The sequence below is a fragment of the Elephas maximus genome, chromosome 10 (assembly GCF_024166365.1).
Source record: "Elephas maximus indicus isolate mEleMax1 chromosome 10, mEleMax1 primary haplotype, whole genome shotgun sequence".
NCBI classification, from domain to species: Eukaryota; Metazoa; Chordata; class Mammalia; order Proboscidea; family Elephantidae; genus Elephas; species Elephas maximus.
The window spans coordinates 45,724,793-45,749,359 of record NC_064828.1 but is presented as its reverse complement, the minus strand read 5'-3'; the positions used below and the strand labels follow the sequence as shown (position 1 = coordinate 45,749,359).

Here is a 24,567-nt window from a genome sequence, read left to right as displayed (position 1 = left end):
AGATCCAAGTTTCTCACTGTTTAGTTCATATCAACTTGGCTATTTAACAGAATATTTCTTTCAACTATTCTCAGGTAATAGTATCATCAGACAGCTAGCTATCAACCTAGAAAACCTGTGGTCAGTACTGACTCATATCATTCCTTAGCCTTTCACATCTAATTAAAAACCACATGCCAATGATTCTATCTCAATTTCATACTTGCGCCTCCATTCACAGAGCCTCTACTTTGGAATAGATGTTCCTTTTCTCTTTCTTGGACTATTATAACAATTTCCTAAATGGTCTCTTTATATCACACACTCAAAGCCTTCTTACACATTGTTTTTTATGATAACTCACTCTGCTGTGTAAAAAGCCTTCTCCATCAGCTCTACACTGGTTACAGAATGTAGAGTCCGAACCTCCTCACTTGGCTAATAGACCTGTCACATATATGACTCATGGGATTTCTCCATATTCGTCTCTCTTGTGCTCCCCTGTGCATCCAAAGCAACAATCAAACGATCTATCTTAAGAGTCCCTAAACAGGACCAATTATTACTTGCCTCCATGCCTTTACATGGATGTTATCTTTGTTTGGAATATTCTTCCTTTTTCTCTACCTAATAAATTCTTACTCATCCTTTGAGAAGTCTTTGATGCCATCACTCTTTTGCAGCCCCTAGTACTTGATTTGTGTGGAGCTCCTCACATTATGAGACCTCCTGATTTCTCTTTCCCCACCTGAGTGTAAGCTAGCTAAGTGCCTGGTACAACAGAATTTGTGTTCTTATTAAGTATTTGAAATTTTATTTATTTTGATAAATGACTATAAAATGTGAGGTCACAGACCATGCGTACCCTGTTGACCACACAAGTTTTTTAACAAAAACTTTGCAGGTGAAGGAAGTGTAGGAGGGGAGTGAAGGAAGAATTCATTCCAGTCCTCACTATCAACCAGGTTCAACCACCAATCTTCCTGAAGGTTAATATGGAAATCATATTATTCTTGCAGACAACTGAGGTACTGTTGAATGTGGTACAGGCATGGGTCTGTGGGCTCAAGAATTCATCTACCGGGGGCAACGTAACTAATTAGATACTCGGGGGGGGGGCCCTATTTATTTCTCCTACTTCCCAACCCCTTCCTGCCCACAATTCCAATATTTCATTTAGAGAAGTAAGTATATTCATGTGTTCCACTATATGACCATTGGTTTTAGGATCACATAATAAAAAGTTCTAGTTTCTACAGCAATAAGAAAATTATCTAGTCCAACTATACTTTTATGCCTAACTTTCTTGAAAGCTTTCCTACCAAGATACCCATACTTTCCATTAAATCTGACAGCTTTGGACATATTCGAAACACGGGCAGTTCTATTTGGAAATTTTCTTGCTTGAAGGCAATTTTTTTTTCTCTTCAACTTCTGTCCATTTCTCTTTTTTATTTTATACACTTTGAAGTAACACAGAATATAGCTAATCTTTTTTGCATATGGAACCTTCAAATATATACGAAAAGAAAACCAAACCCATCGCTGTCGAGTCGATTCCAATTCATAGTGACGCTATAGGATAGAGTAGAACTGCCCCATAGGGTTTCCAAGGAGCAGCTGGTGGATTTGAACTGCCAACCTTTAGGTTAGCAGCCAAGCTCTTAACCACTACACCATCAGGGCTCCTCAAATATATAGAGGGTATTAATAATTCTTTTAAGGCAAGTGTATTTCTAAACTAAACTTTACCAGGCCCTCTGAACACTCCTCATGTAACATGACTCCTAGGCCTCTCACCAGTCTGGTTATTCTACTCCAAAGGACATCCAGTTATACATGTTCTTCCCTTAACAGAGTGTGACAAACTCAGGGAGGAGGAAAGCTTAGCAGGCTCATTCTAGATCCTCTTTTCTCTCAATGCAACCTAATACTGAATTTGCGTTTAGCACATACATTCTACCAGTTTTATATTGAGCTTATGCTTTACATTCAATTCAGACCCCTAAGTTCTGTGTTAGTTTTAAATTCAACTCCTAAGCCACATCTCCCTCATCCTACAGCAGTTTGGAGCCAAGTAAAATATATACAGAAATAATTCAAAGAATAATAACATAGGGCTATTCTCTGAACCATTTCTTTCTTGACTAACTCTTACACACTGACTGCTTCAGAAGACAAATAGAAGTAGTTCTGAATCACATCAGAATCTTGCAATACATATCAGCAGTATCTAATAATATATACGTTCACACAAAACTTATAAAGGCGATCCTGAATAAAGTATGTACAGGAAAAAAAAAATAGAATTAAAATTTGAAGATCTAGAAACAAGTATGACCCATTCTGTATTCTTGAAATGAATCCTCGGTTACTGCAAAGGTAACTCAAAATTTAATGTGCACGACAGAACAGCATCTCTCAAGGTTTGTTTCAAGAAACATCACTTCCATTGGATGCTAAGAGATACTAGTGAGGAAAAGACACATACGAGATTAAATAAAGTTAACAAGTTTCCTTACTGAAAGATCTTTCAGGGTCTCAAATTTGCAAATGTTATTGGTGACTTCTTAGACTTGACAGAAGATCAAAATCATCCCAGAAAGTACTTAAAATTCATAAATCACTGAACTTCACCCTACTTATTCTGATTCAATACGTCCAGAATGAGGCCCAGGAATGACATCCTTTGAATATGTGCCTCAAGTGATTCTGAAAATCTAAGACACTGCTTTGGGACACCACTGGAATTTGACCATGAGCTATTTTTTTTAATGGAGAATCTGGTGATAACAGTTTTCTAGGGATACAACTTTAGGGAACAATATGCTAGATTCGATACTATTTTGGCTGTCTAGAAAATAAAAAACACCATAGAGGCCATTTTTAAATTCCGAATGGACTGGAATCTGGAGTTCATTTTTATTTTTATCCCAAAGTATATCTAAGAAAAATATAACCATGTTTTCAAAATACAATAAGCTGCCTAGATATTCTAAACATGTCTGTTTCTCTAAGACCATGTTAATAATGTATCCTACATAGTTAAAAGATGATTTGGACATGGTAGCATTTACCCTGGAAGCAGGAACAATGTAGAATAATTATTCATAGATGAAGGAACATGTATTGAATTGATGGAAAAAAAATCTTCAGAAAAATAATTTTTAGTAAGCAGGATGCCGAGTTTGGAAAGACTCTTCATTAGGAGTAAAGAACTACAAACCTAGTAAGCCTAAGGTTTATCTGTCATGAAATTCATTGGCAAAATCAATTATCGTTCCTTGTCTCTTTTTAGTTAAAAGTATACTTTAAAATTTCATCTTGAGAAATTTTGCAATTTGAGGAGGCAAACATTAAGACTGGAAGAACTTAGGAATACAAACTCAAGCAAAAAACAATCAAACTTGACGACATGTAAAAGTGTCACATTACTTTCACAACATAAATTTGCTCTTCCAAAAAACAATATATAGCTTGAAAACACACATATATCTACTTACAAACACAGTGCACACACGGTCATTCTGGGAACAGCCAGCAACTATACACCGCGCATCAACTAAATAGCGCAATTCATCTAAATGATTACAGCACAAGCAATACTTGCCCTCCCTTTCTCATTAATATTCTCTCAAGGGATGGCTTTCTAAAAAGAAAAAAAAATGAATTCATAAGAATTTCATAAATCCAGTAGAAATAATAATTAAATGCATAGCTGAAATTAAAAAAAAAAAACTTAAAAAAATTATCTAAATACATGGATTTTTCTTGGTAAAATATAAACAAACTTCTTTTTCTTTTAAAGGTACCTGTAAAATGTGACTTCCCAAATGTGCTTCAAATACTTCAATGGCTAGTGCACTGGGGCTTCTCCTTCGTTGTGCACCTATAACTTAAAAAAAAGAAGGAAGGAAGGAAGGAAGGCAGGAGGCAGGAGGCAGGCAGGAAGGAAAGAGACAAAAGAAAGAAAAAAGAGAAATTAAGTTGGAGCTCAGATTTCATACCTTCAGTTTAATTTATCTCTAATTATATTACCAGTTAGCTACTGTATCAGTGACCTTTGAAAGAGATAGAACCCAATGGTAATTTTGGTTCTGAGGTGTCTGACCATAAGCAGAGCCTAGGATAAATTTTCAACTCAGAATAATAAATCAATATCTAAAAACACTTAAAAAACCACATGCAGCATCCCCCTCCCCCATTTTTTTTTCTTTTTTAAAATTTTTACTTTGGGCTGTTTTCCTTCTACTGGATCAAAAACATACAAATACTGAGATTCCTTTTAAAAATTTATTAGTAAACTATGTTTCTTAAACTTGAAACAGATATCGACATTTTATAGCATACACACACTGCCTTTTTTTTTTCCTTCAGAGAAACCTATATTTTCTGTATCCTCTAGGCTACCAAAAAACTAATAGGAATTTTTTTTCTTTTTTGTATTTTTTAATGCAATAACTTTATCACAATTTAATAAGCACAGCATCTTGGATATTATTAAATTGCATTAAGAGATTTTCATTAATGACCATTTGCAACAGCATAAGTGTCTCAGGATGACTGGATTGAGTTTTTTACTGAATATTCAAGCGTAACTATTCCTATAAAACTGATGACAAGCCCAGGTGGTCTCTTACCTACATGTTACCCACCCAGGTTGGTGATTCTTTCTTACCAGGAGTACATGAATACCCCTGTTCGCCTACTAAGTAGCAGTCAGTCCTCTTGCTTGCACACCCTTATGCTTTGTTAGTAGGTACCTTCTACCCTAAGAGCCCCACAATCCTTAACAAAACTGGGCTTAATGCATGAGGTTTAATAGATCCAAAATTGAGGGTCTTTTCTTTACACATTTTTTGCATGTGGTCCAATTTTGCTTTTAAATCTACTTTCTAGGCACTGTTTTTCTTCTCTTTGTCATTCTCAAGATAACGAAAATTGGTTTTATTTACAGTACTTTTATAAAAGAAAATATTTAGATGTTTTCTATATTTTGAACAAGTAAACTCCCCATGTCTTCCTACTTTCCTTAAAATTGTTATTACAAACGTATGCTCCCTCAAACCCAGATATTACAAACTGAAAATTAAATCAAATTCTCCTGCTTTTTTTTACTTCCAAAAATCCTTTTAGCTAGTTGACAAGAAAATTCCAGTCAAATGCTGCTGGGATAATGCTGTTTCGTTTCAGTTACTGAGTCAGTCAGTTGGAGCCAGAGCTTAGGATTATAATATAAATGCACTTATGATTCTGCACCATGCAAAAGAGAGGCATTTGCCCTTGCAATTGTGAGTGAGCGTCTGCACTGTCTGAAAGGCACTTCGAAAGTGGCATGAGTGGTAAGTATCATTAATACTGGCAAGAGAAGCCAGAAGGAGCATTTTTTTTTCTGATGGAAAAATTTATAAAGTCTAATTGAAAAATGATTATTATCAAAGAATGTATCAGCTGGAAGGGGTCTCTAAGAGCTCTACTCCAACCTTCTCATTTGTTTCAGAAGTAAAGCACACAACTAATAATTTTAAGACAGAAAAATCAGTTTTTCTTTTTTTTAAGATTAATCTTTCATATAAGGAGGGACAGATATTTTAAAAGTTTAATATTCAGATATACTTAAGACAGTATTAGTGTGTGTATGTGTGTTTCTGATTAATTTCCTATTCTAACACGCACATTACTCCCTTCAAAACTCTTTTGGCAATTTTGATAATGCAGCTGTCTTGCTGAATACTGTTTTCAGTTTCTAGAGTGGTAATTGCACATTATGGTAGCTTGGTGTGAATGATCCCACATGAATAAATTCTGCAGTCTTTTTTTTTTCCTAAGATTGTGGGATGGGGAGCTCTCGGGAGGGAGAAGGCGGAAGTTGAAAAACTTTCAAAGTGTCCCTTTGTGTTGAGGCAGTAATTATGATTCAGAAAGCTCTTTATTAATAGTTCATAATTTGGGGGCACTTCGGGACTTCAATTACAAAGTTCAAAATAAACCATTGCATCGTATAAAAGAAAATGGGCTGATTTTAGAGAACAAACTATTCTAGAAAGCACTGGATTAAGAGGGGGATTCTAAAACATCATAGGTAATATAAGGACAGTGTTTATTTACTAGAAGAAGTCATGCTCCAGTAACAACAGACGGTAGCTTCACTGCCTTCTACAAGCATAGAGAGAGCTGCCTTCAGTCAGGTGCTGTCAGGGTTGGACAAGGTTCAGCCTCTTCTCTAAATAAACATTGCAAATAAATAAATAAGAATTTTATTTAAAGAACTTCTAAGTTAGCCTGTGGTTCCCAAATGTCTTCACCAGAACTTATATCCATGCTTCCTATGTGCGTAGTTATTCTCCTTTGTTCTTCAAATCCTCTAGCAATCTGAGTGTGCATCCCAGTGCATGTTAGCATAACACACAAGTAACTTGTAAGTAGTTTCATGCTCTTCTGTTCAATGGCATTTTTATGGCAATGGAACTTCTCTTGATTTATATGTTTTGCACTTATGCAGGTGATGTGGGGCTGTAATGACAGTTCCTAATTTTACAACCAACATAAATATGTTAAACAGGAGCCCATTATGGCCCTGGTAGGAGCCCAGCTCTAACACTAGCATTATTGGTAACTGAATAGATATTAAATATGTACCTCTTATCTTGTACTTTTTATCCTGTTATATTTGGCATTTTGAGAATTGAGACAATAATCTGATACCTCAGGAACAATGCAAATACACCTATTCTGCCTCTTCATATTAATCTCATTGAGTATACAGAGTATCACTGACATCTAAAGAAAAATTTAATGGACATTTCCACAATGAGGCTCACCGTCCTCAAAAAGGTAACATGCTGCTTAGGAAGCTCTCTCAGATTGCTGTATTTTCAAAGTTTGCAATTTCTAAAGCCACTTGGTAGCCCAGACACAGTGTGCACTTATTGTTGAATAGGTCATTGTTGGTGTTTAATCTGATCTACTGACATATTCCAGTAATTTGTTCAATTAAAGAAACTACTTTTTGAAATTTAAAGAACATTAATTAAATTAACCAAACAATGCGCAGGGCATTGGTAAATCCAAATAAATGTGTGATTCTTTATCACTAGCTCACCAACATTGAAACATGAGATTTGAACTGAAGTGGTTTACACAAATTGCTAAAAGAAAATAAAAATAAAACCATAGTAATTCAACTTAAAATCTGATTCAACAAACATTTACCAAGTGCCCATGTGATATGGAAAAGAGCTAGCGCTATTGTCACGTGACTAGTGTTATAAAACTGGTTAAGCGCTGGACTAATAGTCCAAAAGAAAATGTTATGCATTTTCAAACAAACCTAGGTACCACATGTAACTATCAACAAACACCGCAGTGCTACTATCTCATGTTTTACAAGAGTTAACAATAAAGCACTGAGAGTTTTAATAGACGTTAAATGGAAGAGATAAACAGGGAGAAGGATTTCAAAAAATTAGAACTGAAGAAGCTGTGATCATCCCTTTCAGAAATCCTAAATAATAAGAGGAATCATTCGGACGCCACATTTGGCCTTTCTCTCATTAAGTAGAAGACACAGAAAGAAAACACAGCCTGAAACAAGTATCTGAAAAATTAGTTTGTCCCTTGACAACGTCAGCAAAAATGTTCTAATGTAGGCTCTTCAGCATAACCTCAAATTGTAGTCTTTCAGAATTAATTCAGGGCAGTAAAAGACAATCACTCTTCTGGGAAATAAACCCCACACTCCCAGACATATTCTTAAACAGTGCTCATCACCTTTGGGGATGCACAAACGTGAGGAAGGCTGAGGATGAGAGCTCAGTGGGAGTTTGACCTATTCAGCCAAAAGGTCAGCTTGCCACAGAAGAACCCATCACAAAACAGAAACAGGACAGCTCAGTGGACACACATAATGAAAGGCAGAGAAGTCACGAGCCCTTACAGGCCTTGTGTCCTGCATTGCCCTTTTTCCTTCATAACCCACCCTGCCCCCATTTCCAGAGCAGCTGGAGCTGGCCCAATCCCTGGGCAGAACAATTCACAACAGGAAGGTAGACCACAGGCAAGGAGAGACAAAGGAGCTCCTTATCGAAGGGATTGCTTGAAAAGATATTAGAAAGTAAAGATGAGGATGAAACTGAGAAACATTTTCCAATGGATTGTTTTATTACAGAAAAACAGTCATTGTCAGATAGAGAAGACCATTTTAGGAGTATTTTCTCACTCCCACCACCACCCCCACAGTGACAAGCAGTGTGAGACACCATGGGCCTATGTTGCCTTAAAGTTCTACAGGCAGAATTTCAAAAATGGAATCACCTGCCAAGTGAAAAGCCAAGCTTCAGTGCCAGGTCCACTCTCAAGCTATACTCTGATGGCGGCCCTCTGAATCCTTCCTCCAAGGGGCAAGGATCTGTTCCCACTGAGTTTGGGGGAAGGGAGGACCGAAGTGCATGTTAAATGGAATCCCCGGACATCACTCCTTAGGCTTTAGCAACTGGGCTCTGCAAAGTCAGGGTCTGGGAAAGAATGGAGTACAGGATGGATAATGAGTCTTTTCCATGACTACCAAAGAAAAGAAAAGGGATTTCCCTTGAAGAATCTCAATTAGCTTCCTTCTCTGTAGGGCCAAAGAAGCCAGAGAGGGTTTTCCGAGGAGCCTCAGAGGTTTATAAAGTATATTTAGTGTGTGTGGGGGTGGAGGGGGTGGGGTACATTTGTGTATGTGTGTGTGTTTCCCCATCAAAGTAGAATTTGCTATGTTTGCATTTAATATGGGACGAAATCATCATTTTGAAATGGGTCCTCACAGTTCTTTCTAATTCCCACATTCACAACTTGCATCCTTGCAACTCTGAACTTCTCGGTGTTCGTGCATGCCTTAGACACCGGGTGCATCTCAGTGTCTGACAGAGAGGAGACACTGAAATAATTAGTGCTGGGTACATGCTTAACCAACACAGCAACACTATAATGGAAACCCTGTCGTCACAAATTACTGTATGTGGGGTTTTCACTCAATGAATTAAGTAAATATCTGAAAACAAATAATAGTAATTCTTTTTCAATGGGCTTTCACAAAGATTAATTTTTACCCTTTAAAAGCAAAGGCCAGAGAAGACAAGCAGGCAAAGTCGTTTCTAACCTGGATGCTTAATTAAAAATAAATCCACAAAAGAAAAACACCTGTATTTAGGAGTATGTACATATTGCATTTATTTTTAAATTATTTAGAGGATTTTTAAAGATTAAAAAACCACATTTTCAAAATTTATATCCCAGGACAAATGATTATATTATACTATCAATCTATACAAAAGAGATATTTAATTCAACGATACAACTGAAACTTTAACAGACCTAATATCAATTCTAAATTCTTTGACGTAGCACATATTTAAATTTCTTCTAATATTTAAGTATGAGTTGCGTCCATTATGGAAAAACATCAGGGATGATGTGGAAGTATTCATACTTAATAAATGAATTGCTGGATTTGGGAAAAAGAAATCATATCTGCTTCTCTCAAAGATGCATGTTTGCGTTGTCTCTACTAGAAAGGAACCAAGGGGAAAACATACAAAACTCAATACACTCCTCATCTTCTAAGAATCAAATAATATTCATAAGACTTTGGAAAACTTTTCAAATTTCATACACCAAAAATGCAAAGTCCTCTAGATGTGAAATAGTACCCAATTATTACTATAATAATTCTTGACAATGTTTGCATGTACTCACTCAGCAACGAATTATAGGGATTTCTTTTTTGGAGATATTTTCCATTTGAAAGATTCACTTTGTCCTTTTTTCCTCTTTCCTTTCACACTGAAGGAAATCAGAGTTCCTAGCTTTCTACTGTAGCTGGGGAAAGGGAAAAATGGTCTTTCTTTAACAATCTGGCAGTCACTGTAGGAAATATTATACATCCCTCACAAGGGCTACATATAGGGTTAATTAACATTCTTCATGGGAGGACCTGCACTTCTCTCTGACAATGAAATTCTTAAGGCAGTGGATTAAGCTGCTGTTTGGAGTGACAACACCTGAGGGAATGATGAAACTCTGACTGTCAACATCACTGAGGATGGGAACCTCAGGAAAATGCAGGCATGATCCACAGCCTGAACTGAGAGGTGAGGATCAGACATATGAGACAAATCCACAAGGGAAGGCAAAGAGGTAACATAAACAGTGACTATATATGTGGACCTTGCCAGATGGAAAACACAGGAATCAAATCAACTACATCTGTGGAAAGAGATGATGGAAAAGCTCAATATCATCAGTTAGAATGAGGCCAGGGGCAAACTGCAGAACAGACTGTCAATTGCTCACATGCGAGTTCAGAGTGAAGCTTAAGAAAATTAGAACGAGTCCACAAAATCCCAAGTATGACCTTGAGTATATCCCACCTGAATTTAGAGACCATCTCAAGAATAGATTTGACACATTGAACACAAATGACTGAAGACCAGACGAGTTGTACAATGACATCAAGGGCATCATACATGAAAAAAGCAAAAGGTCACTTAAAAAACAGAAAGAAAGAAAAGGTCAAAATGGATGTCAGAAGAGACTCTGAAACTTGCTCTTGAATGTCAAGTAGCTAAAGCAAAAGGAGGAAATGATGAAGTAAAAGAGCTGAACAAAAGATTTCAAAGAGCAGATCAAGTAGACAAAGTAAAATATTATAATGACATATGCAAAGACCTAGAGATAGAAAACCAAAAGGGAAAGCGCACTCAGCGTTTCTCAAGCTGAATGAACTGAAGAAAAAATTGAAGCCTTGAGTTGGAATACTGAAAGGTTCTATAAGAAAAATATCAAACTACACAAAAAGCATCACAAGAAGATGTAAGGAATATACAGAGTCACTACACCGGAAAGAATTGGTCGATGTTCAACCATTTCGGGAGGTAGCAAATGACCAGGAACCGACGGTACTGAAGGAAGAAATTCAAGTTGCACTGAAAGCACTGGCGAAAAACAAGGCTCCAGGAACTGATGGAATACCAAAGGAGATGTTTCAACAAGCAGATGCAGTGCTGGAAGTGCTCATTCATCTATGCCAAGAAATTTGGAAGACAGCTTCCTGGCCAACCAACTGGAAGACATCCATATTTATGCCTATTCCCAAGAAAGGTGATCCAACAGAATGCAGAAATTATCAGACAATATCATTAATACCACATGCAAGTAAAATTTTGCTGAAGATTGTTCAAAAGCAGCTGCAGTAGTATATCAATAGGGAACTGCCAGAAATTCAAGCTGGATTCAGAAAAGGATGTGGAATCCAGGGATATCACAGCTGATGTCAGATGGATCCTGGCTGGTATTCCAGAGAATACCAGAAAGATGTTTATCTGTTTCATTGACTATGCAAAGGGATTCAACTGTGTGGATCAAAAGAAATTATGGATAACACTGTGAAGAAACGGAATTCCAGAACACTTAATTGTGCTCACGAGGAACCTGTACATAGATCAAGAGGCAGTTGTTTGAAAAGAACAAGGGGATACCGCGTGGTTTAAAGTCAGGAAAGGTGTGCATCAGGGTTGTATCCTTTCACCATACCTATTCAATGTGTATCCTGAGCAAATAATCAGAGAAGCTGTACTATATGAAGAAGAATCAGCATCAGGACTGGAGGAAGACTTATTAACAATCTGCATTATGCAGACGACACAATCTTGCTTGCTCAAACTGAAGAGGACTTGAAGCACTTACTGATGAAGATCAAACACCACAACCTTCAGTATCGATTACACTCAAACATAAAGAAAACAAAAATCCTCAAAACTGGACCTATAAACAACATCAAGACAAATGGGAAAAAGAGTGAAGTTGTCAAGGATTTCATTTTACTTGGATCCACAATCAATACCCGTGGAGGCAGCAGTTAGGAAATCAAAAGATGCATTGTATTGGGAAAATCTGCTGCAAAAGACCTCTTTAAAGTGTTGAGAAGCAAAGACATCACCTTGAAGACTAAGGTGCATCTGACCCAAGCCATGCTGTTTTCAATCACCTCATATGCATGCAAAAGCTAGACAATGAATAAGAAGCCGAAGAAGAACTGGCTCTGTTGAATTGTGGTGTTGGCGAAGAATATTGAATATACCATGGACTCTCAAAAGAATGAACAAATCTGTTTTGGAAGAAGTACACCCAGGATGTTCCTAAGAAGGAAGGATGGTGAGACTATGTCTCACATACTTTAGACACGTTATCAGGAGGGACAAGTCCTTGGAGAAGGACATCATGCTTAGTAAAGTAGACGGTCACCAAAAAGAGGAAGACACTCAACAAGATGGATTAACACAGTGGCTGCAATCATAGGCTCAAGCATAGCAATGATTTTGAGAAAGGTGCAGGATCGGGCAGTGTTTCCTTCTGTTGTACACAGGGTCACTCTGAGTCAGACCTGACTCAACGGCACCTAACGACAACAACAACAGATTTGGTGTGCTACCTCAAGAAAAAGATTATACCTTCACTTTGAAAACTGTCTTAAAAGTCTTTCAGATGAGTGCTTCCTACTGTCCTCACCCCTTCTGACCTGAATGGCACACAAATTGTTAGTGTCATGATTCTGCTCTGGTAAGAAAGGAGTAGAGATTATCACTGAATCAGTGCAGTGTCAGTCAGCACTAGCTGGTAAAAGGAAGAGGTCCACATCTGTTATCTTGATTTTCTTTCAGTCTGATCCCAAAGTTTCATGTTATGACGCTGGTAACATCTGTTACAAATGCTGAAGTAAGTCAGGCACAACCTTATTACTCCCAGTCTAATGCTCCATCCACCCACTGGGTTTTCCTAGGGCCACTGATTTGACAGGGAACTAAGAACATTGGATCTGCAGGAGCAGTGTGTGTGGCTGTGGGACAAAGAAGGTAACGTCTCTTGCTCTCTCCCTCTTGTCTCTCCTGTTTATCCATTTATATATTCAGTCATTCTCGCTCTCTTTCTCTCTAGCTTTGGGGCCATGTCAATGCTTGGCAGCGCATTCAGTGACTTTCTTTCTGCCAAAAGAAAAGTCAACATAAATATTTCTGTGAGGCAGTGAGGTATTGGTCCGAAGGACACAATGCCCTGCTTCTAGCAGTGCCTGCTATTGAAAAGTCACTCTGATCAATTTCCAAAGCTCTATAATCTCAGGCGATGGTGTTACATTTATTCATCCAAAATTTAGTGTGCACTTATGAGAGATAGTAAGCCTCTGACATAGGTGCTGAAGATGTAAGCCAGGCTCCCATGTCCATTTCCAGATGTTTTACATGTTAACAAAAGAAAGCTAAAAGCACCCACGCAACGTATTTGCTGAGCCTGTCCTCTGTGAGGGGCACTATGACAAAGGACATAAACATTAAAAGGCACAGTCCTGACCCTTCAGGTAATCAGAGTCTAGTGGGGAGACTGACAAATAAGCTAATTAATAAAATGCAATAAGGGTAGAACTAACAGCTCAGGATGGAGATAGGGAAAAGTAGAGTTAGTAAAGGCATCAGAATCTGGAGTACGGAGGGTGAGCTCATTTCAACAATGAAATCCAACTGTCACGTCCCTGGGGTTCACTGATCAGATGTGAGGCCAGAGGAAATGTACATTAACACAGCTACTCAAGCAAGGTTCCAGGATCATCACCTTGTCCTGCCCCAGTCTGCTTTTCCCTAGGCATACACCAATGGATTGTCACACTCCGTTGTAGGCTTCCTTGGCTGGATCCTCCCACTACCACGGTGCCTTCTTGGAGGTCAACACTGTTGCTTAATAGCCATATGCTTACACCCAGGAGGAGCAAGGTCCACTCAACACTGTCTGAAAACCCTGACTTCACAATTTCACCTATCTACTGCCTACTGCTCTACTTAAACACCACTGCTTGCATCAAAGCCCCTGAACTGCATGTCCACATCACAGCACCGAGCGTGGCATGTGCAAACAAACTGAGTGACCAACCAGGCTGCCATTTCACCTGGAAATTCTGAAGGGAACTCTTACGACTCAGGCCCCTTACTCTAAGGACAACCAACTTGTTCCCAGGATGGGTCTGCCCTCTGTGCTTACAGGGAGAAGACATCATGAAGGGTCACGTTATTGGGAGACAGCTCTACACAGAGAAAAGAATTTGGATTTTGGAGTCAGGCAGAACAAGTTTTAAATCCTCCATTTGGCTTTAATTAGCTTAAGTTGTCTAGGATAAAGTAGGTTCTCTGGACCTCAATTTCTCCTTCTATAAAAGGGGTTAATGCCTTGGAAAGCTTTTGTGGGGACATATGCTCTCCCCCCCACCACACCCTGACCAAAAACAAACAAACAAACCATTGCCATCAAGTCAATTCTGACTCATAGTGACCCTATAGGACAGAGTAGAACTGCCCTATGGAGTTTCCAAGGTGGTAGGTTTGTGTTGCCGAACTTTTGGTTAGTAGCCATAGCATTTAACCACTACACTACCAGGGTTTCCTGATCTTCCCCACCCTGCTTTAATTTTCCTCATAGAACTTAAACTTGTATTTTGTCTATCTCTTCCACTAGCATGTTGCCTTCACAAGCCAGGGGTACCATTTTTTGCACTGTTGAAACTTTAACAGTTAGAATAGGGCCCACCCAGCATACAGAAAGCACACAATAAATACTTGTAAATAAATGAACATTCTAGAGCACAGTGTCCAGCCCATGGGAGGTGCTGAGCACATGCCAACTCCCTCCACCTTGTTAGGAAAAGCAAAGGCTGAGCCGAAGATGACTTTTCCAAATGAACTACCTGTATTCCAATTTTGGCAGTAATGTTAAGACTTTTTCCCTGTACAGTGCCTCCAGCTTCCACCTTTCCTGTGGCTTGATCTCCACTCTACAGTGTCACCTCAAAGCCTGCAAGCCAGACTGCAATCAGAGCCTCAAAACACTGCAAACATTTCACACATACTTGGGCAGAGAGCCAGCAATTCACTGAGTGTCAGTAACTGCCCACTGAGTTTTCTTTTGAAGGATTCACTCATGCCCTGTTCCAGCAGTAATTGGCATTCGTTTTAAGACACTGAATGCCTCCAACATAACTTGATTAGGTAAACGTATATAGCCATCGCCACTGGAGACCAAAACCGGCTCTTGCAATACTACCACATTCCGTCTGATTTCATGTAATCAAAAGCTCACAAAATTGTCGATGGTAACTGAGCGGAAGGTAGGTCTTGCTTATGTGAGCATCCTGCACCCAACATAACCATTGCTGCCTTCCTCTCAGGCGCCTGCAGAGGCTATGCTTTAGGCCAAGTTTTAGAAACTAAATAAGAAAATGAGCACTATTTGGAGTGTACAGATTAGTAAACAGGCTGATAAGACTCTCAGACCCAGAGTTAAGAAAATGCACAAGCATATACTTTCCATTCCCCATCACATCACCACCAAGAAACAGATTACGGAGAAAAAAACCCTAACTCTGGGGATCTATTATTTAGATTCGAGGCTGAGCTCAAACCTTTCTCTATTAAAGGCTCTTAATGTGTTTCTTCCTTTGAATAACAGAGCTCTTAAGCAAACTCTCCTCCTAAGGCAACATTCAAACACAAAACTTAAACTATAATAGTAAAACCTGCAAAAGCCAGAACCTGCGTAAGGCAGAAGAAACCTGTCAGAGAAGGAAAACGCAAGTATTTTCCACTCAGAGAGAGTGAAAGAAAAGTGGTAAGACTGCACCTATCAAAGGCAGAAAACTTGTGAATCCCAGAAAAATAAGGCAGTCCCGTTGAGTTCCAGCTCTCACAGGTTTCACTGTACAATAACAGAAATTCCAGACAGCCTCTGAAACCCATCTTTAGGCCTAGGTCAAGAACTCCAGCTTCAGACAAGAGTCAAGCCTCCACATACACCCTGTATCAGCCCAGCACTGAGTGGGACTGAACGAATGATTCATTGACTGATAAGTAAGTAATCAAATGAATCCTTGAGTGAATGAATGCAAGGAGATTCAGACAAGGGAGAATACATAACTAAAGAAGACACTTGCATTCTGTGTGGAGACTGTGAGACTGAAAGGAACAGCCAGTTAGTTGGTTTATTCACAAAAATTGCCTTGTGGAATTATACACTGCTCCTCCCCTTCTAAATGCAGACGGAGGGAGGAAAGGAAAAGAGATAATGAAGGTTTGCAAATGAAGCGGGTACAACTGTGCAATCAATCAACATTTTCTGAAAAAGAATCTGCATCACTTGCCAAAAATCTGAACTGAATAATTGAACCAGGATGCTGACGAGAATGGACTTTGCCACTAGCCAGTCATTTTTATTTGTCTTTCAGCTGTCTTGCTTCTCTTTTCCTGAAAGCCACTGGTCTCTTCTGTTTGATGGGCTCAGGCACAGGAATTTAACCATGGTTAAATGCATATTCGACGTTCCTTATTTTAATAAACCTTTACTGAATGTTTACTCTTTGCCGGGTATTATGTTATTACAAAAGATATAATTCAATTATGCATCTAAATATTTACAGAGGACCCAGTAGGTGCCTTCTTCTAGCAATAGTGAATAGAAGAATGAACAAAACAGACCAACACATTCACTGCATGAATCTGACATTCTAGTGGGGGAGTTAAGACTATAATACTAATAACAATAATGATAATAATACACACACATATTAGTGTTAAAGTACTATAGAAAAATAAATAAATAAAATCTTAGAAGAAATACAACCAGAATTCTCTTTAGATGTGAGGATGCATCTAAGCTTACTCTGAACAGATCATCAGGAAAAAGAAATCACTAGAAATGGACATCATGTTTGACAAAGTAGGGAGTCAATAAAAATAAGGCAAACCCTAAATGAGATGGACTGACAGAATAGCTACAACAATGCATTCAAACATACCAGTGATCACAAAGATGGCACAGGACTGGGCAACAATTTGTTCTGTTACACACAAAGGCGGAAACCCTGGTGGCATAGTGTTTAAGAGCTACGGCAGTTTGAATCCACCAGGTGCTCCTTGGAAACTCCATGGGGCAGTTCTACCCAGTCTTATAAAGTCACTATGAGTCGGAATCAAGTCGACGGCAATGGGTTTGGTTTTTTGGTATACATAAAGTCACCATGACTTCGAGCCAACCAGATGGCAACCAACAACAACAAGAAAAATAGAGGGGAAAGGGTAAAAAAAGGAGAAAAGTTGTGACAAGGAGTTCTGTATTAGATAGAGAAATCAGGGAAGGCTTCTGCAAGGACATAGTATTTGAGCGGAGACATGAATGTGATTTTTAGGTAGACAGAAAGAAAGAATAGAGATGGGGATGCTTGTTGGGTTCAGGAAGTACCAAGGAGGCCAGTACCCTCAAGGAGAGAGAAATGTATTCTGTTATTAAAATAATAGTTGGAAAATCACAGGAAAAGGAGCATACAACTCTAGTGAAATTCAAAGATATAAGAGAGAAGAGGGTATCTGGGCAAGAAATAAGTAGATATTTTCCAGGCAAACAAGCCAGGGATTGCTAGGGGTAGAGGGAGTGGTTGGCACAGGGAGAAGAACATGCACAATGGCACAGAATGAGCAAGACTTGGGAGAGCACTGCTGGAGTCTCACAGGTAGGGAAGGAATGTCAAAAAACAGCTATGGGCAAGTTACAAATGGTCTTACAAACACTGCAAAGGAATTTATAGTTTGCCCACAGTAATGGGGCTCCAGTGGAAGAGCCGGAGCAGGGCACAGACACGAGCACACATATATGTTATATCCCTGGGTAGTGCTATATAGTGTGGAATGTGTTAGAGGAAAACCACAAACGTGGCTATTGGGTAGTCTAGGAGAGAAATGAAAAGAATCTGACCTCATTAAATAAGCTGGTTAAGACTGCAGAGAGGAGCTGAATTCTAAACATATTTAAGAGGTAAGGTAGAGAGGGCTTTGTGATTAACTGATAAAGAAAAAGGAAGGGTCAAGTATAAATTCCAGGTATCTGAGATAGGAGATTTAGGAAGGTGAGAAGGTGCTAAGGAAATAAATGGGAAACTGAACTTTAGGACATGGCCATGGAGATGTCCAGTGGGCCTGAGCATGAGGAAAGAGGCTTGGCATAGAAGAGGACTTGGTTTCAAGTCTTTGGCATATAGGTAGGAGTGAAACCATGGAAGGGCCTGAGGTAGATGGAGACTAGGGTATTTAGAAGTCATGCATGATTTCCCTATTTACACTGTGGAGAAAACAACTCATGTACAAAATGAGAGAAGGGTTGGGGGGCCAGACCGAGGAAACATCTGCATTTATAGAGAGGTAGAGAAAGGTGAGTATCGAAGAGCCTGAGAATGAAGAGCGAGAAAGGTGAGTATCAAAGAGCCTGAGAATGAAGAGCGAGAAAGGTGAGTATCAAAGAGCCTGAGAATGAAGAGCCAGAAGGGTAGGAGGTAAATAAAGAGGCAATGGTGTCAAAGAGGAAGTGTGGAACATTTTAAGGAGAGACTTATCAGCTATGTCAGTATCATGGGAGAGCGTTGAACAACTTGGGGAATAAATGAGAGGTGAAAACCATCATCTATCTATTTTAAACTCCTTTTACTGAAATTTGGAAGCAAAAGGAAGAACAAATGGTGAAAGCTGGGCAGGCAGGGAAAGTGGCAGGAAAATATCCAGGGTAAAGAGAAGAAAAATGTTTTAATGACTGGAGGATGTTTATATTCTGAGAGGAAGAATCAAGCAATATCCACACATTATAGATGAAGAGAGATGGAACAACCTTAAAAGAACCTGCAAAATTATTCACGAGCAGTTTAGGTAAAGCTGAGAGGCAGGTGACATACTATTTAAAATAAAAGAATAAATCCAGTATTTTAACATAACCCAAACACACAAAAATGATGCTCCATGTTGTGGTAGTCCAGTCTGTCTCAACAGGGACCTCAGCCTCAGAACATGTTCTTCTAGATGATTGCTGAACAGCACAATGATCTACAATCCACATTATGCAAGTATATTTCTACATGAAAAGCTGCCTAAACACATTCAAATCAAGCTATCGTCGTCCCCATGAACCCTCTGTCCTTTCTTCCCCACTGTTAATGAGTCTTCATTCTGCTGGTACTGCACACTCATTACTTTGAAGCTATCTCACTCTTTCTTGGTTTTCTCCACTGTGTAAATGAGGAAGTCAAGTATGCCTTCCAAAAACCCTTGTTTCCATTGCTGGAGTAACTTTCCTGCCAATTTCATGAAAAAGAAATACAGAAACATGAAACTCCATATAGAGGGCCTTAACAAAAAGCCAGTATGTTATAAAATGTGCAAGACCACACTTTGGGATGATGCTATTTTGAGGCTTCCCCCTTACCTCTTACACCCAGCACTTCACTCATCAACGACGACACACTCTCCTGGTCCAGCTGGCCCCCAGTCTCTCTGCTCTTGTAGCACTAGCCATGACAAGGGCTTTTACAATGTCACAGGCAGAGGAGTTACATGGAATTGTTTTGAAGTCCCTACAACTCCTGGACCACAAAATCAGTAAGTATTTATTCCTTACAGCCAAGATCCATCAAATACCATAGAAGAGTATTATAAGAGATTATAATACACCCAGGTATGAACTAAAGAATATTAAATTATCCAAAAAATGCCTTTAATTTGTTGGAAAGCTATTGAAATGGGGAAGAGAATTCTATATTCCTACTGTACTATTTAATGAATTTTGAGTAAGCCAACGAAGAAAGAAGTTAGGAATTACTATACGTAGGAGAGAATAAGGTCTTGATTTCCAGTAAATATTTCTCATAGGAACAGTTGTCTCACCTTCAGGTGAGGCTGAATTTTCTAGGTGACAAGAGAGAAGGACAATTTATTCTGTTGTTAGTTTTTGCTAGATGCCATCGAGTTGGTTCACAGCAATCCTATGTACAACAGAAGGAAACACTGCCCAGTCCCATGCCATTCTCACAATTGTTATGCTTGAGCCCATTGTTGCAGCCACTCTGTCAATCCATCTTCTTGAGGGTCTTCCTCTTTTTTTGATGACCCTCTACTTTACCAACCCGATGTCCTTCTCCAGGGACTGGTCCCTCCTGATAGCATGTCCAAAGTCTGTGAGATGAAGTCTCACCATCCTTGCCTCTAATGAGCATTCTGGCTGTACTTCTTTGAAGACATATCTGTTTGCTCTTCTGGCAGTCCATGGTATATTCAATACTCTTCATCAACACCACAACTCAAAGGTGTCAACTCTACTTTGTTCTTCCTTATTTACTGTCCTCAGAACAGAATACAAAGCATTCTCCTTAGCTTCCTCAACTTGTTCCCCTTAGCTTTCTTCTGTTGTTCCTCTCCAAGGCAGCTCATCTTAGGGCTTTCGGCATCTAGTAGGCACTATGTGGTCACTTTCGTTTTTCTGGGCCAATTTTATTTCTATTAATTGACAACATTGTTGCCATCTCATTTTTTCTTCAAAATTCAACTAATGATTGAGATAAAGCAGGCTGTATTTACTGTCCTTAGCAGTTTATTTACCTCACAAAATGACTTCATTTTTTAGAAAGAACTTTCAAAGTCAGTATGTCAACATACGTCTAGCTTTGTCCTCTGCAATGCCCTTCAAAGGATCAGTACAATTTTATTCATATTAATCTATAAGTATTTAGGAGTATTAAAAAGATGGGGAAAGGAGGTAAATTGCAAACCAATCTATCATGTCAAAAAGCCGATCGGTAGTTGCCTAGGCATCTCAGGGCCATAAAAAGGGGTATGAGGAAATATTGAGAGCAATGGAAACATTCAACACCTTGAGCGTGGTTTTGGCTTCTGGGGTGTGTAAGTGTGGCAAAACTGATCAAATTACACACATTAATTATATATAGTTTATTTTATGTCAATTATAACTCAATTAAGTTGTTTTAAAAAAAAGATGGAGGTGGGGGAGGATAAAGAGCACATTGCTTGGAGTCAGAAATCTGAATTTCTAGTCTCAGCTCTGCTTAAACAACAGGTAAGGTACTTGTCAGCCATTCTTAATTTCCCAGTCTGTACAGTGAAATAACAGTACCTTGTCCAGAGAATTATGGCAAGGGCTAAATGCCAATACTTAGGACAGTTTTTAGTACAAAGCTAGGAAACAGTATTAAATAAGTAAATGTGAATTGAATCTGAATTTTTTCAAATCTCTCTGTATCAAAACAAAAAATCAATGTTGTTGAGGATGAAGATTAAAGAAAGGGACCAAGGTAGTATTATACAAGTAGAACAGTCCTGTCACTTCCTTTGGTGTGTGTAACCAAAGACCAGTTAGACAATCTCAGAGAACTATGCTAACCAGAACAATGACTACACTGCCACCTACTTCAGAATGCTGTTCAAGGATTAAATCAGATAATGTATGTAAAGTACCTTCAACAATTTGTGTCTGATAGGAGGTATTCAGTACCTGTTAGTTCCTTTTCCCTTCCTCAAAAATGTGTATTCTAGGAACTATTTGTAAATGATAAAACAAACTACAAATTGGTAGGGTAAATAGTGCCATGGGCTTGTTCACAAATATGGATAACAGAAATGGTTATTAAAATTCCCCCAAAACCAAACCTGTTGCCGTTGAGTCTATGCTGACTAATAGTGACCCTATAAGGACAGAGAAGAACTGTCCCAGAGATAGAATATCTTGGCATATATGAAAATCTTTAAAACTTCAGCTGATGTTTGATCCTATATTATGGACATTTAACATAACCTTTTATGAGAATCAATGGAGAGAGCTCGTGTGTTGTGCTTGTATGGGATATATATGTATATAGACACATACACACATATATACAAACGTGTGTGTATGTGTCTATATATATATTTTTTAATCAGCACTTAAAATTCTCAGCCTCTAAAAATATACATACCTGGCAGGTATTGGGAAGCTGATTAAATTATGACCGCCTAATGCAGACACACACACTCAACCACTGTCTACTGCAAAAATGGTAACAACATAAAGGTTCCAGTTTTTGCCAAGAGGGATAAACAGCAGAGGAAACCAAACAGATCCACAGCTTCCTGCCCCCTCTATCCTTCAGTCCTGATCTGCCGACGTGTTTGTTGTCAGACCCATCTGGACGGCAGGAGTGGTGCTGCGCGACTGCCGTGTATTTGATTATTGACTGGCGAATATTTCCAAAGGGCACAACAGACTGCTGACTGACCCTCAGTAATAACACACGGCAATCTTCCCTGTTTACACATGTAAGAGCTAAAAATAAAAGGAAACCGATTTTGGGTTTTTTAAAACTACATTTTGACTGGAGGCTTTTAAACAAAGCCTCAATATGTATCAGTCAAACAGTGTGCTTGGCAAGCTTGCATAGAGTCTATTAAAGGGGGAGAAGGTTCATGAATTTCAAGCTTGGAGGGCTCTAATTACCTCATGCTCAAACTTTAACTACAAAACTCAGATAAATTGCTGCACTAAAACCATAGAAGATCCTCCACCTGATTTGTGCCACTGCATCTAAAGCTCAGTGAGGCTGATCCCAGAAAGGTTTTTCAAATCAGTCCTAAGGGAATACGTTCTGGACCTGTCTCTAATGAGTATGTACGGATTACTTGGATGTTTTGGTAAAGCTAACCGGTAAATTAGTCAATCTGAAATTTTATTAGCCGCAAAGCATTACAGCAGTCATCTAGCCCAAGAAAACTGGGGGAATTAAAGCCATTTTATGCATCTATTAGCCAGGTACCAGGAATCGGTTTCTGGCACTGCCTGGTAGTTGTAACATTAAACTAATTGGCTAACAGTTACAGCTGTTTCTTCAGTGTTTTTGTTCTTAGAGGTGTGACCCCTTCTTGAACCAATTTATGTATACCCAGAGGGGGGTCCTATATTTATTCTGGTTCCATGTATGATTTGGATTCAAAAGCCAAAAAAAAAAAAAGTCTCTCTGTATAACCACGGTATGAACCAGCTAAAGCAGAGCTTACGTACTGACAGTGGAAAACTAGGAACTTAGCAAATGCAGGAGGCAGAGGAGAACATGGAAAACAAACACCACTCTCAAATATTCAAAACATTCATATTTTATCAAAGATGCACTGAGGAGAAATGTGGTTTTCCTCTGCCTACTCGAACAGTCTCCATGGCTATTTATCTAGTTACAAACTTTTATAGATGTGAAATATTTTAAGAAGTCCTTTAGAAATGGCCCGAGGTAATTTCAAACTTAACAGACCCTGTCCCACCAGAGCTCATTATAGTGAATTTTATAACAAAGTACCCTCTACTTAATTTTCAGAGCCTAGCCAAGCGTACCAGAAATGCAGCTGCATTAAGTGCAATTAATGGTACAATAAAAGCAGTGGAGGGCTGTTTAACACCCAAGAACCAGCAGTAAACACTGGCTCCATGCTCTCTAACAGTCAGCGATGTGTCAAAGGACCTGGAGTGTGAGATTTCCCTACCGAGGGGGAAACGCCTCTCTCCTGCTGGAGAACCATCTCCTGTCCTTCAATAATTCCACCTAAGTACGGTATAAAAGGATGAAAGGTTTTTCCTTCCAGGTCTGCCACTAGCATCCCCATTCCCTTTGAGCAAGAGTCCAATACAGCAAGTTCATATCCCCATCAGTGAGGGACAAATTCAATTTCACCATAACGACTCCAACGGCACGTGTCTCATGATTGACGAATGATTTGATAACTAACAAAATTTATTGTCCAATGACAGAAAAAAGGAAGAAACATCTCCCTTGGTTTTATACCTGATCACAATAGTACCTTTAGTCTTTCAAACCAAAAAAAAAAAAAAAAAGGAGGAAGGATGGGTAGGAATAACTACAATGATGTTTGCAAATCTGACCAACTATGAGAAGTCACCACCTAGTATTTGAATGGACTCCCTGGGTGGCACAAATACTTAAGCACTGGACTACTAGCCAAAACATTGGAAGTTCAAACCCACCCAGAGATGCCTCAGAAGACAGGCCTGGCGATCTGCTTCTGAAAAGTCACGGCCTTGAAAAACCCTATAGAGTAGTTCTACTCTGCATACGTAGGGTCATGGTGAGTCGGAATCAACTTTAAAGTAACTAACAAGAACCCTGGTGGCGTAGTGGTTAAGTTCTACGGCTGCTAACCAAAGGGTCGGCAGTTTGAATCCGCCAGGCACTCCTTGGAAACTCTGTGGGGCAGTTCTACTCTGTCCTATAGGGTCGCTATGAGTCAGAATCAACTCGATGGCACTGGGTTTTGGGTAACAAGAAGTAGTAGTATTTGAATATGAAATAGACACAGAAAGAAGCAAAAACCCAACTAGCTGATACAATCATGATTATTAGAGGATTAGTTAGTTATTTATGCAATTCATTAAATGCAACGTGTTGTCAACCAGGTCTGGAAAGATGATACATATACTCACGTCCCATAAATAATTAAAATAATCCTATCACGAAAGGGATTTGATTATAACTGCTTCTTAGTAGCTTACTCTGGATTCAGGGCCCCATCCCTCTATTTTCATTCCTGGGTAAAATGACTTTTTGAACAATATAATAGGCTGGGGAGGACATTTAAGCTGTATTTGTAGCTGTATTCATCCTTACCAACACACTGAAGTGTGAAAACTTCTCCTGAATCACAACATTAT

General features: G+C 39.0%; 1 protein-coding gene across 12 annotated transcripts in view; it reads right to left on the bottom strand.

Annotated features, from left to right (window-relative positions):
* The window catches only part of NPAS3 (neuronal PAS domain protein 3), a 966,848-nt gene that overhangs the window by 491,365 nt on the left and 450,916 nt on the right, over positions 1-24,567 (bottom strand). For 9 of the 12 annotated variants that reach the window (XM_049897603.1, XM_049897590.1, XM_049897591.1 and 6 more), the window contains one exon: positions 3,792-3,868. In XM_049897603.1, coding sequence (XP_049753560.1) covers positions 3,792-3,868 — 77 coding nt within the window. Of the gene's footprint in view, positions 1-3,791; positions 3,875-24,567 lie in introns of all 12 variants that reach the window. The other 3 variants (XM_049897593.1, XM_049897596.1, XM_049897597.1) reach the window with 1 other exon arrangement.